This window comes from Lasioglossum baleicum, chromosome 18, assembly GCF_051020765.1.
Source record: "Lasioglossum baleicum chromosome 18, iyLasBale1, whole genome shotgun sequence".
Taxonomy (NCBI): Eukaryota; Metazoa; Arthropoda; class Insecta; order Hymenoptera; family Halictidae; genus Lasioglossum; species Lasioglossum baleicum.
Genome location: NC_134946.1, coordinates 4,415,484 through 4,428,624, shown reverse-complemented (window position 1 = coordinate 4,428,624; position 13,141 = coordinate 4,415,484). Strand labels below are relative to the sequence as shown.

General features: G+C 34.2%; 3 protein-coding genes across 11 annotated transcripts; 1 reads left to right on the top strand and 2 right to left on the bottom strand.

Moving 5' to 3' along the window:
* Positions 1–121: 121 nt before the first annotated feature.
* Positions 122–6,543, top strand: Arv1 (ACAT-related protein required for viability 1). Of its 6 annotated transcripts, none has more exons than XM_076443086.1 (4): positions 122–511; positions 5,359–5,492; positions 5,696–6,206; positions 6,393–6,543. In XM_076443086.1, exons 2-4 carry the CDS (start codon positions 5,409–5,411, stop codon positions 6,500–6,502), a joined length of 705 nt encoding a protein of 234 aa, XP_076299201.1. In that variant the 5' UTR covers positions 122–511; positions 5,359–5,408; the 3' UTR covers positions 6,503–6,543. The 6 variants fall into 6 exon arrangements, with proteins under 6 accessions (XP_076299201.1, XP_076299200.1, XP_076299199.1 ...); XM_076443085.1 differs by lacking the exon at positions 122–511 and adding an exon at positions 2,146–2,612; XM_076443084.1 differs by lacking the exon at positions 122–511 and adding an exon at positions 2,146–3,787.
* Positions 1,144–4,501, bottom strand: LOC143218088 (1,5-anhydro-D-fructose reductase). Its single transcript, XM_076443072.1, has 4 exons — positions 4,259–4,501; positions 2,230–2,400; positions 1,803–2,156; positions 1,144–1,595 (listed from the first exon to the last, which is right to left on the bottom strand). Exons 1-4 carry the CDS (start codon positions 4,484–4,486, stop codon positions 1,221–1,223), a joined length of 1,128 nt encoding a protein of 375 aa, XP_076299187.1. The 5' UTR covers positions 4,487–4,501; the 3' UTR covers positions 1,144–1,220.
* Wdr37 (WD repeat domain 37) lies at positions 6,310–13,079 on the bottom strand. Of its 4 annotated transcripts, none has more exons than XM_076443067.1 (9): positions 11,170–13,079; positions 10,914–11,063; positions 9,609–9,884; positions 9,082–9,207; positions 8,727–8,978; positions 8,380–8,599; positions 7,529–7,816; positions 7,210–7,456; positions 6,310–6,735 (listed from the first exon to the last, which is right to left on the bottom strand). In XM_076443067.1, exons 3-9 carry the CDS (start codon positions 9,874–9,876, stop codon positions 6,613–6,615), a joined length of 1,524 nt encoding a protein of 507 aa, XP_076299182.1. In that variant the 5' UTR covers positions 9,877–9,884; positions 10,914–11,063; positions 11,170–13,079; the 3' UTR covers positions 6,310–6,612. The 4 variants fall into 4 exon arrangements, with proteins under 4 accessions (XP_076299182.1, XP_076299180.1, XP_076299181.1 ...); XM_076443065.1 differs by lacking the exon at positions 10,914–11,063 and adding an exon at positions 10,211–10,250; XM_076443066.1 differs by lacking the exon at positions 10,914–11,063.
* Positions 13,080–13,141: the final 62 nt, after the last annotated feature.

The following is a 13,141-nucleotide window of genomic DNA, read 5'->3' as shown; positions in this document are numbered from 1 at the left end:
GATCTTATTCTCTGTCGGTAACATTTGGTTAACAGTTTGAGAGTTTTGCCGCTGCACGAAATGGCATTGTACGGACATTTAGAAAGAGCAAATAATTCGTACCGGAATTTGCATTGCGTCTTATGGGGAAAACGGCACGAATCATTTGCTGCTGAATGAATATCCAATACTTTGGATTTTTCATCAATAAATGTAAATATAATGTGTCAGGGAATGAATAATAACCAATTAATTTCTGGTAGAATTTACTGAAAATTGTTACGCGTAGAAAGTATTTACAAATATTTATGCAAGCCCTACGAATGTTGTAACACAATGAGCGCGCCTCGATCGTTCACGTGTTTCCGTCGGCCATCTTCATTCTCAATTGTTCTCAATTCAACAAGTGTCCTTGAAACACGTGCTACCGGCTACTCTCATTGTCAGTGTTATAATTTCATCATCGTTCTACTCCAAGTTAGCTTAAGTTGCTCAGTTCTGTTTGCGAAACATTCTCAACCACATATTTCAGGTATTTCCACGGTTTTTCACGAGTTCTACACAGTTTTACACCTCGGTTTAGTTATACGTGTATTTGTTGCCCATTACGATCGGGTCAATTCATAGTTACCACATGATACTGTCGATTTTTAAATTGAAAGATATTCTACAACGTCTTGTGATTCCTAAACATTTTGTGGTCCATCGAGCCGAATCGTGATCGAACAGTAAGTGCAAGTGAAATCAGTGCAGTACAACAGTGACACTTATTCAAATCAATTAAAATTTAAATGGCTGACATGAGATGTAATAAAGATTCTTACAGCTACAATGGATGTTCCTTGTATTATTACAATTTATCACTAGACTGCGGATCTTTATGCATTTATAGCAAAGTTGAAAAGATGAAATTCAAAATTGTTGACAAATTTAAAAAATTCAATTTAGTTTCTATTTCTTGCAATCGATACAGACAATTTTTATTTTGCATAAACATCCGCAGTCTATATATCACATAATAATTATTTAATTTACATGAGGTTATCTCTTAAATATAATACATTGGTTAAAAATATTCTACATTCAAAGAAGTTAAAAGTAAGAGATGCACATTTTTTTGTGTATCTTGTAGATAACTTCTCAAATAGTATTACAATTATATATTATATTTTTGTTCTTAATCATTTATTGATATGTATACGTGTATATAAGATTTAACAGTATTGTATGTGATAAAATATTTAAAAAGGATATTCGGGATGGCTTTTAATCCCTTTTAAGAACTCTAAATCGCAAATTCTAGCTGCTTCTCCTTGGTCGAGGTTTCTCAGTTTCTCTATGTCCTCTGGCAGAAGGGTCCAATCGAACACCTGTATGTTTCCTTTAATTCTTTCAGGATTTGTACTCTTTGGTATAGTTGCGATTCCATTTTGCACAATGTATCGCAACAAAACTTGCGCAGCTGTTTTCTGATATTTTTTTGCTATTTCTAATACTACATCATTTTGCAACATATCTGGAATTTTTTCAGTCTTGTTCATCATTTTAACAAATCCTCGTGTGCCAAGTGAAGAGTAAGCTGTCACAGGAATATTCTGTTCCTTGCAATATTTTACCTATAAAAATATGGTTTTGCATTTAGATTGCGAACAAAGAAAATGTTAAATTTTCAGCTTTGAAAATACTTTTGTGCTTTAACTGTAAAAGTCAATTTTATTGGTAGAACATAAGAAGCTTTGAAAACATGCCAAAAATGAAAAAATGTTGGAAAGCTATGATCTAAACAACTAGGTTGCAATTTACTGAAATAGAAAACTGCTTACTAATTCCTTTTGTTGAAAGTAGACATGTAATTCGATTTGCAACATAGAAACCTTTATCTTTGCATTTTTCACAACACGTTCAATTTGGCTTCTATTAAAATTTGACAAGCCAATGGCCCGAGTTCGACCACACTCTACTTGTTTCTCCATCTCAGCCCAAACTTTTAAATGATCAGTAGTTTTATCCATTATAATATCTCCATTTTCATCGAATGAATATAATTTTCCATCAATCTCCAGGAAGGTGAATGGAGTATGTATTAAGTAAAGGTCTAAATACTCCAATTGGAGATCTTCTAAAGATTTTTTTATCCATTTTTCGACGCCTGCTGGTGTATTTCCACATGGTGGTAACTATAAAGATTGATATGATCACTTTTATATAATATTTCTTACGTCTTATCTAAATAAAAAATGCTGATAATACCTTAGTGACGATAAAAAGGTCAGATCGTTTTATTTTTCCAGAGTCAATCCATTTTCTCAAGACTCTGCCAATTATTTTTTCATTTTCGTACACCGGAGCTGTATCTATGTGTCTGTATCCAGCCTCCAAGGCAGCATTTAAAGCGTTTTCCAATTCATCCTCATTGGTTGCCTTGACAAAAAAAAATATTATTAGTTCCCATTTACTTTCTGAAATTATTACATTTCAAAAGTAATTTTACCTTGCGTGTGTTCGAATTTTCGCGGTTCTTTTCGGGGGAAAGATAGAGAGAGAGAGAGCGAGTTTATGTTTGCGGAAAAGTGTTGCGCGTAGACGGTTTCCCGTGTGGCCTGAATTTGCTATATTTACGTTGCTGTTACGGGGTAGGCTTATTTACGTTTCGTCGTGATAATTTACGCGATTGATAATAACGTTAGTTTTGCTCTTGCACGACTATGTGTGTGAATCTACAGTGGCTGGGGTTGATTATAGTGTTATTTGATGATTGATACTGTGTTCTTTTCTCGATTTATTTGTAGCTGTGCACAGACTTAACCCTTTGCACTCGAGTGGTGACTCGGAGAGAGGGAGAGAGAGAGAGAGAGGCGCCACTAATAATTCTTATACCGTTATTCAAAATATTTGTTGCATTATTAAATTTGTATTTAATAAATTACTTTAATATTTTAATAATCTACTGAAAGTATTGTACGAGGTATTATATCAGTTTTATGTCGATAAAATTAAGAAAATCATATAAAGGAAACATTTCAGGCCGGAAGAAAAATTCGGTTTTCGAATTTGGATAGTACGTGCCACGTACATTCATGACTGTGCATAAGTGCGATAATAAGTTGTTTATCATAAAGATTACTTACAATTAGCTACAGCGAACTGATATTATTACGACAAAAATCAGTGGTGTAACCACTGTTCTGATACGGAGAGATTAGCGTACTATGTTAAGTGTTAGCTAGGTGTGGCTGTATATCCACTGTTATCATAAACATGTCCTGAATGATCGCTAAGCAGGCTATTGTAACGGGCGAACATTTTAAAGTAAATAATAACATTTAGGTTTCGAAACTAAACAGGTCGCTTAAGAAATCTAACCCAGACCCAACCTAGACCCACAGCTTGTTTTTCAAGGATTACAATAGCGATCTTTCGAATTATTGCAAATTCACAGATTTTTCAGAACGGTTTTTAAAATGCTTTGAACGTTATAAGCATTAGTTAGGTCTGGATCCAATCCCTTAAACTAGTACATTAATAATTGACTATAGTTTAAGAACTGAAATTTCATTATTTATTCTAAAAGGTATGCCCGTTATATAAATCCCTCTGCGGTCTCCGCAACGTGTTTACTGAAGCAATGAACAAATGGCTAGACCAAACTGACACGTCTTGCCACAGAGCATGCACGTATACCGAAAATTTAATCTAGTAGTAGATACAGCTTGCGATTATCTCGGAAACTAAAAGAGACCGCCAAAAAGTTTATAGAGAGACGTTGGGATGTAGAGGTCATTGAACTCGGCGAGGAAGTAGCATTTCGGCAAGTTTAACTTTTCGTGTCTTTTTACAGTTGAAAATTTGCGTATTTCTTCCTCAATTGATTTTCTCGGAAAATACTTATGAGAGTCGAAAAAGGGGTACAGATTCGTATTCAACTGACGAAATTCTATAAAATGGGCCTACCGAAAGTTTCAAATCTGAGGAGACAGTTAAAATGATTAGGTGGTCCGGTTGGCTTTGAGGAATTTCTTGGAAAAATTTCAATTGCATTTTTATTACGAAAATCTTTTGCTAGTCATAACTTGTTCCCACTTTTTTAACAATAAGTAATTTCTACGACAAAAAATCACGCTACTACTTTTGAATTGCGAAAAACAATGCTCACATGTTTTGAGCGATGGAGCGGACTCGGAATAAATGTATAGGAACTAGATTTATAGTTACAGTTATCTATAGGGAGACCTCTAATATGACCGGAACATCTAATAATTATCAAAATAAACAGTTTTACCTGCCATGTGCCAAAGCCCAGCATGGGCATGCGTTGACCGCTCGGAAGCAAGATAGAATTCTTCTCCATTGGTACCGTTCGGTGAGAATACCGTAACTCGACTAAATATTGAATGATACTGAATCCAGTATCCAGTCGGGGACAGTGTCGCCAGAAACGAGCAAAACTGAGCGGTTTTACCTTCCCTACTTTTCCCCTTCCACTATCCCATTCCAGCACCATGGGCATACTCCAACAACCCCCACTAAGAGCGTAGACTGGTCACATATTATTCTGGTTATCAGAGAGGGGGTAAATTGTATTCCCCTCGATTTTTTCGATTTGGCGACACTGGTCGAGAATCGGGAGTGGGAGTGAGACTTCACTTCACCTTAGGTTCGAATGCACTTTCACTCTGTGCCTGATCACTTCCAACCTTGAGGAATTCAATAATTAGGACACTTCTTCGAAGCATTCAGTCTTCCGTGACTTTCAAGGTTTGGTATTATCTATATACTGAAAACAAAATGTAGTTTATAAATTAAGCAAAAGGAAGCATTTCAAACATGACATTGAAAAAGTTCGTTTTACGACGGTATTTATATGCACATAAGTAATAAAAAAGTTAATGATAAAAAGTGTATTATAATAATTGTCTTCTTCCGTTATTTCTAATGTTATGAAAGTTGATATTTAAACTTAAATTGGAGTCAAGAGTTATAGTATTGTCACGGGGTGTATGTGGAAAAGTAACACAAACATGTAGATATTTTTTGGCTGAAATAAATCATTTATAATCGTTTACGGTTTTCTTCTTATTTCTGAGCGGACCTTACTGAAAAATCACGCCTCGTATATTAAAATAATGATTCTTAGCTACGAATAATTTATATCTTCTGTGAAAAATTACAAACTCCATCGTCCAATCTCGTCTTCTCTCTTTTCTGAAAAAAGCAATCTCGACCATCAAATGTTCTATATCCATTCACTTGGAAAAAAAACCATTTACGTTTCCCTCGAAATTATTCAACCCTTAGCTGATACATTTTCCATTAAAACCATTGCTTGCCCAGTAATCGAAGTAATGTATCCTTTTACAGAAAATATATATTTTGTTGCAGGTAATGTCTGAATTTTCAAAATAATTCCATTCTGGAAAACATCATTATAAATGTATCGTTGCGTAAATTGTGGTGCCAAAATCGAAGAACTATATAGAAGTTACTGCCCGAATGTTTTGAAGCTATTGGAATGCGTATGTTATTTACTATACGTTAATTTACTTATATATTTTATATTTGTCGGTATATATGGAGCGTCGCGAAAGGATTTGTGATATTTAGGAAATATATTACACTTTTATGTATAATAATATATTAAAATGTGAATTGATGGGGTCTACCCCATTAAGTTTGTCGGTGAGTATTTCAAACAATAACGCGATATTGACTATTTCAGGATAGTTGCGGTCATTTGGCCGATAAATACATCGAGTATGATCCTGCCATAATCCTAGTCGATCTTATACTACTCGATAAACGAGCGTACAGGCACCTTCTGTACAACTGTGACCTAAAGTATTATTGGAAACTGGTGATAATTATTTGGCTCGTCGAATCATTCCGGACTCTTTCTTTATGCGATCAGAGCATGGCAAATAATAAAATTTTGAAAGCATTTCAGCCTGCTTTCGACGAACATTGTAACTTTTACTTAGTGTTACTTCGGACTGCTTTCTCTTTTGCTGCTTTCGTTATCGTTGTGGTTTTTCTTACGAGACTTAATCGGTTTTTCTGTCGATCGAGCTCCGATAAAGACAGCACGACATATTTGTGGAAAGCTTTGGTAATCGGCGGATCTTGCAAACTATTAGGATTGCTAGAAATCACGTGGGGCCACATATTTCTGGCGCCTCATTATTTTCTTATTCTGGGGTACACTCTGCTGTGCTTACTCACTGCTTATTCAGGTGAGGTTACTTATTACAGCGGTTACTCATTTCAGTATTTGAACATCATAGTACATTTATCACTAGAAGTATCAAGCAAAACACAAATAACTTTGACAAGCACTCAACGTGTATCTATAATTTATTAGTATTATTACATAGTGTCTACAATTTCAATTCACACATTTATACATTATATAATTGCAGTTGTATCCGACAATGGAAAACTGGAATCATTGATTATTCTTGGGATCGGCACACTGATGTACAACTGTGCGTCTAACTTCCTTTCTACAACATTTCAAATTTTAAACTAGTCTAATAATATACATTGAATAAAATCCATTTGATACTGTCATTTAGTTTAAAACACTGTGAAATATTGAACTTCTATTTGATTTGTAAGTACATGTATTTATATATTTCCTCAATATTCTTTGAGATGTACAATGCTCCATCCAAGAACTAGTCGGTCAAAGCCAGAAGAGAATAAATTGCAGACCCCATTGTCTGGGGTCCAAGCTATCGACGAAACCATCCTCCGGTGACCCTGAAATCAATTCAGCAAATCATTTTTATTGTCCCACTAAATCTTATACATTTAGAAATAGACTTCGACGTAAGACCCGGTTTCGTTTATTATACGTGTATTTAAGAGGGTAGACTTTCCAGTAGTCAAAAGCGCTAGATAAAAGATCAATCCAGGCTGAAATCGTCCCCAAATTTCCTATTTTTACGTTTACGATGCGTAATTTGCATTATTCAGCAGCATGTAGTTGTCGCAGCTTTATGCTTCCGAATAATGCAAATTACGCCCCGTAAACGTAAAAATAGTACTTTCGACGGCGACTGCGGCCTAGATTGATCTTTTATCTAGCACTTTTGACTACTGGAAACGAGACTACCCCTTAAACATACGTGAAATAGGGATCTCTAATAAAAATTCCATGAATTTGAATTAAAGTATAATATCACATACTTTCCTTTATAATCGGAGAATTTTGTAAAAAAATTCTTTATTCACCTGTCTACTTGTTCTGGGTAATCTGGCCAATCGTTGACCGTTTAGATCGAACAACCTTATCTGCCTGTCGTCGTGTGGAATCGCAACAATACCAGTACTAGAAACAGCCAAGCGATTTGCAGCACTGTCGCCTCGGATCGTAGCTAAAGGACTTCGTATATTTCGTAGCTCCCATACTTTTACACTTCGATCATCCGAACCTGATACAATTTTATCCTCCCGCGTAAACACGGCTGATGTTACTGTCCTAAACAAAAATAGAAATTAAAAACATTTTACCGCACAATACAAGTATACGATTGCTTGAAAAACAACTTACTCTGTATGTGCCTGAAAAACGGAGACCGAGTGGACAGGCTCCCTGAAGTCCCACAAACGAAAAGTACTATCTTTGCTCGAAGTGACGCAAAGTCTTTGCGTGTGATGGGTAGAGACGTGATACAATTCCTGATCGTGACCACACAACGTGTGTATAATATCTCCAGTTTCTATGTCGTACAAATTTGCTGTTCTATCCCAGGAAGCTGTTACCACCTGCTCTGCATCAGGTAGCCAGTCTGCAGCCATTACCACACCTGTGTGACCTAATAATTCTCGTACTGGAGTTCTGTAATGTTTCCAGCAATTGTCATGTTTCAATCATGTTGTGTGACTTATTATATTGTCCCATTAAAATTTTTGAAGTGAAACTTCTTTGCTGAAGAGGCTACAATTTACTAGCGTTACGGAAGTCGGGCGTTACGAAAATTTTGAACGGAGAAAAAACTATCTTACCCCAACGGGATTCAAAACCCCGGTCTACCCCGCTTTGTAATCCAACTCCTTAACCGCTTGGACAACCGACGATCTTAGAATGATAGCGAAGATTTTGGTATATATCGCAAAGAATAAAATGCTGCAGAATTTTTCGTTTAAGACTTTTTCTTTATGACAATTTCGCATTTATCACGGAAGAACCGTTGCACTAATAATATGCATACTAATAATTTATCTCTATCTACACCCAATGAGCAAGAAGTTTCATTTCTGTCGCGCGTGGACTCCACGCACACGATTTTTAATCTATTCGTAAGGGATATGAAAAAGCTTGATTGAGTACTTTATCTCGTGGCATATAATATTCTTTTCCCTTGCCTGTTTTAGGGCTCATTTGCGTGTACTAATAATTACCTCAGAGTTGGTGGCTCCTCCTGTTCCTCGTTTAGAGGAATTACACCACTAACATTTTTATCACAAGACAATGCTGAAAGGTCTTCGTTTGAATTTTGTCTTTTAGGAAAATCCCAATCAACAGCTGCTTGCCACACGTGAGCAGAATTGTCCCCACTGGATGTTAGTGCTAATTCTTTGGTTGGATGAAAGCGCACTGAGTTAACAGACCCAGAATGTCCTAAAAAAATCAATTATAAGCTTTTCTGTGCAAACCGTTTTGATATATTCGACTCTGTATATCCTGTATAACGAGATACTCGTTCATCCCTTTGATACAAAATTTAATAGAGAAATATGTGACAGACCTATATACTGTAGAAGACAGCGTCCACTATCCACAGCCCATACTCGAGCAGTATGATCGGCAGAAGCTGTAGCAATAATTTGTCCTAATCTCCCAACAGAAACTTCCCAAACACCATCTCTATGACCAGAATATTCTCTTTGCATACTACATGTCATAGTCGGTGTTTTAAAGCTGGAAACAATTTTACTTGTTTGCGCTTTCAACTTGTTTGAAGTTGTTTTTGTCTTCTGCGTTGAATTCCCTGCCATGGCTATGGAACAGAATATGTTTCAACACAAGAAACATAAATAGTAACGTTACAGTAAAATATTAATATTTTTACAATATATTGTGATGATAATTAATATCCGTACATTTTTGCTTTGAAAGACTTTTTGTATCTGGAAAATCTGCAACATCCCCAAGAGGCAAGCTCCGTTCTCCAGAACCATAACATTCTCTTTCAAGCTTTTCATTAAGAGCATCAACTTTCTCTTGCACTAAACCAAGTAGTATATCACAGAGTACAGTAATATTATTGTAACAATTTTAAGAGAGATAAAAGCAATTTTATTATTATTGAGTTGGCAAGAAAGTAATTTCGGTATTTTAAAGTGAAATAAAACCCAATTTTGAGAAAATTTTAAAGTTTTATGAGCGCGGAAGTATGAAGCTACACACAGTAAGACCCCGCTTAACGCGGGGGTTACGTTCCAATAAGCTCAAGCGCTAAACGAAACAAATTCACTGTACCAGAAAGATGGCAAATGATGATCGAACAAAATGCAAAATATTCTACTGATTAAAGTTCATTGCTTGAATATAAAAATTGGGTTTCAGTTCACCTTAAAATACCAAAATTACATTCTCTTGCCAACCCAATATAATAAAAGATACGTACAGCCTAAATTTTCTGTATAAAGAATTTCAAATTCCTTCTCTATCTGCTGAAACAAATCTAATAGTCGACATCGTAAAGCTGGCGGCAGTACACTGTCGTCTGGGTCTATACGGAATGCAGCATAATGGTGTGCATTTGGTTGTAGAGGTGTAGAACCACTTTGCGACTGCAATTCAGTATCTGTACTGCTTTGTACTCTTGGTATAGAAATTCGTTTGATTTTTCCTGAAGATTTATTTCCAGTTGTTATAGATGGTTCTCCTGGCATCTTTTACTCTGAAAGTTTAAAGCCTATTAGCAACAATAATAGAAACGAATGAACTAAGTGTACTCGACATTCTAAAAACGAAATATTACAAGAAATTCAGCATTTCATATTATACAATCTAATACAAGCTAGAGGAATTGGTTTCAAGACAGAGTGAAGAACCAAATCATGAAAAAACAATGTCGAATATTAAGGGAAATGAAGATAACGACAATGGTATACATAAGTTTACATGGTACGACATGTTTGTACTTATATGATCAGATTATTTTTCTACAGAATCAGTGCTATTAAAAATATAGCTTGCATATAAATAAATTCTATATATTCTTACTTGTTGACAATTGCTCCCTAGAGCAAGAAGTTATGCAGGCCTGTTATACGAGAAGAATAAGATGAAATACTTAACGTTAAGGATATAAGGACATAATTAACTTGTTATTATTTAATGAGAAATAATTACAGTTGAACCTTAGTACCCTGGACATATGTGTATGTACCTCCTATGGACATATGTGTCTTCTAAAACTTATCGAATGAAATGAATTTCAAACGAAATCTTAAGGTTAAAAGTAATTGAAACAGTAAAAACTAGGCGAAGAATGAAACAGGATATTGTTAACAAATTTGGGATTATCATTGATACTCTTGTCAATTCTGAAGATTGAAAACAAAATGATACAGAGATTAATGACAAGAAGTAATTCAGATTATACTGGCATTAGGGGCCGTTTATTAAAATGATTTAACCGGTGCAAAAAATAAATAAAAATGTTAGCGCCAGAGGACCAGTATCAAAGATTTTCACATATGAGTTACCAAGGTTCAACTATATATTCAAATTCCATAGAAGTAGCATATCAAAGTATGTTTTACTATATTTTGGATAAAAGAAGTGCTCCGTATCTATAAAGTTAATTGTTAACATATTCGATGAACAAAATACAGTGAATTTGTTGTGTTCCTTATAATTAGATTATTGTCGCAATGACTTGATGATGGAATGTTATAAAAATTTTGGAAAATGTTATACTTACTTTTACAGTAACTTTAATCCAATCATAAATTGAAAATGATACACTTCCACTTATTTCAATAAAAATTTGTTAAAAAGCGGACAATGCTAAGAAAGAGTGGTATTTTCGTCGGAATAAAGTTTATAACCTTGCTTTTTATGATAGTTTTATCTGTATTCCATACAATTCGATAAAGACCACTTTATATATTTTTTCGAGTAATAAAAATATAAGCTGAAAAATATGTGATCGTGTTAATCAATCGACGTATACTTACCATGTGTCTTTTTTCTCGCGTTCGTTCTTGAATAAATACATGTCACCACATCAATCTCGATATTTATAGCTAAACGTTTTACATTTACCTCGAAAACATTATGAACACTTTAAATGTCAAACATTCCACACTTACCAAACATAGGTTAATAAATAATGACGAAAACAAAACCAAACGACACGCATACGTACGGCAAAATATTATAGAAAGATGTCTTTGATTAATCACAAGAAATCAATGTTAAAATAAACAATTAATTGTATTGCATTCACGGTTTATAGCAGACATTCTACGTCAATCGAAATTTAAAATGTCCAGCTGATTAAGTCGTCATACCTATCTTACCATTACAGCTCCGTAACTGTGAAGTTTGCCACTTGCTGAAATCATAACCTAACTCAAAAGTCATGACAATCAAGTCTTACAATTAATGTATGATTTAGGATTCACGTAATTTTAAAGAATCAGTTGTCATATTTATACCGATAGATTTTATTATTTTTATACAAGTATATATAACGTTAGCCCACGAATTATTGAAGTTGAGTTTACTACTAGGAGAATTGATCAAAATCGAAAATACCTGAACGTATAACACTATAATCAATTCATAACATTAGGTATATTAATTGCGTATCGTTCTTACTGTTTCGTAAAAATCTTTCAAAGACCGAGTACTGATTGCAGTATCAAATTCGCTCATACTGTTCCATATAAATGACTATTTCATTTTCCATTTTATCTTTACAAAACTTTGACTAACAGATTTATGATCTATATTTATTTTCATGCTTCCTTATATCGTAACGAGTTACAATCACTTATTAACACTAGATTTACGGGACTCGTCAAAATGACGGATTTTAATATTCTTAATTTGTGATTATTAAGATTGTAAAGATGCTTCCCTGTGGAATTATTTACCAAATTTAGTTCTTTGGGTATATATTCTTGAAAAAAATGGCCAAAAATTTGGATAGACACATTCTTGTTATGTTTATAAAATAATGTGAAATAGTTATTTCTAGAGCTCCGTAAACCTAGTGTTAAATAAGTACATAAATGTGATCCAAATTATGTCATATTCAGGTTCACTTTACGGCTCTCCATGCTTTGATCTTCAGTCCCTTTTTCGTTTCTATTCCTTGTTCTTCTCTACGTTCGGCGAACTACAAATAACATAGTACCTACATAATAAGTAAATCAACTTTAGGCCCAAGGTTCGATCATTATTGAAGCAAATACTGTATACAACTGTATAGTGTATAGCAATACATAGAACCACAGTATGTACCTATGTTTCATAATGTTTGTTTCTTTTGCTTATTCGCTCTATAACATTAAAGGCCCAAAATATGGAACAGAAAAAAAAGTATTAATGATTATAAATCGAATGATCGTTTATTGGACAATAACTTGGATGAAGAGTGACCAATTCACCCAATGTTGTACGAATATTATTTATAGTTAAGAAAATATTGCATTGAAAGAAATGTTAATAATACTACGTTGAAAGAAATATAACTGTTAGCATAATAAATGGTCTCTTATATCCTAAATTTGCTTTCCTCAAAATTTGTACATTTTTCTCAATTCAGTTTGTGCAGTACTATAGCGTTTACGACCATGACCTCTTCTGTGTTCCACAATATTTCGTAGTAGATATCTTTTATAAATAGTTTCTATCCCACTTTTGGATGTATTGTACTTTCAGGTTATCACATGGTTACTTAATTCACTGCAGCAGTCGAAACAATTATACATATATAGTATCTGGCTGACTGGCACTGAGTGAGTCGAAGTCCAAAGTCTAAAGTATATTATTACAATAATTTGAATTTATGTTTAGTTCAACGAACTAACTGTTTCTTGGTAAAATTACATTGATGTGTAAATTAAAAAATCAATTGATTGCATTTTTATTTACCAACTACTAAATGAATATTATAGAAGATGCATTGACAGCTGGTAT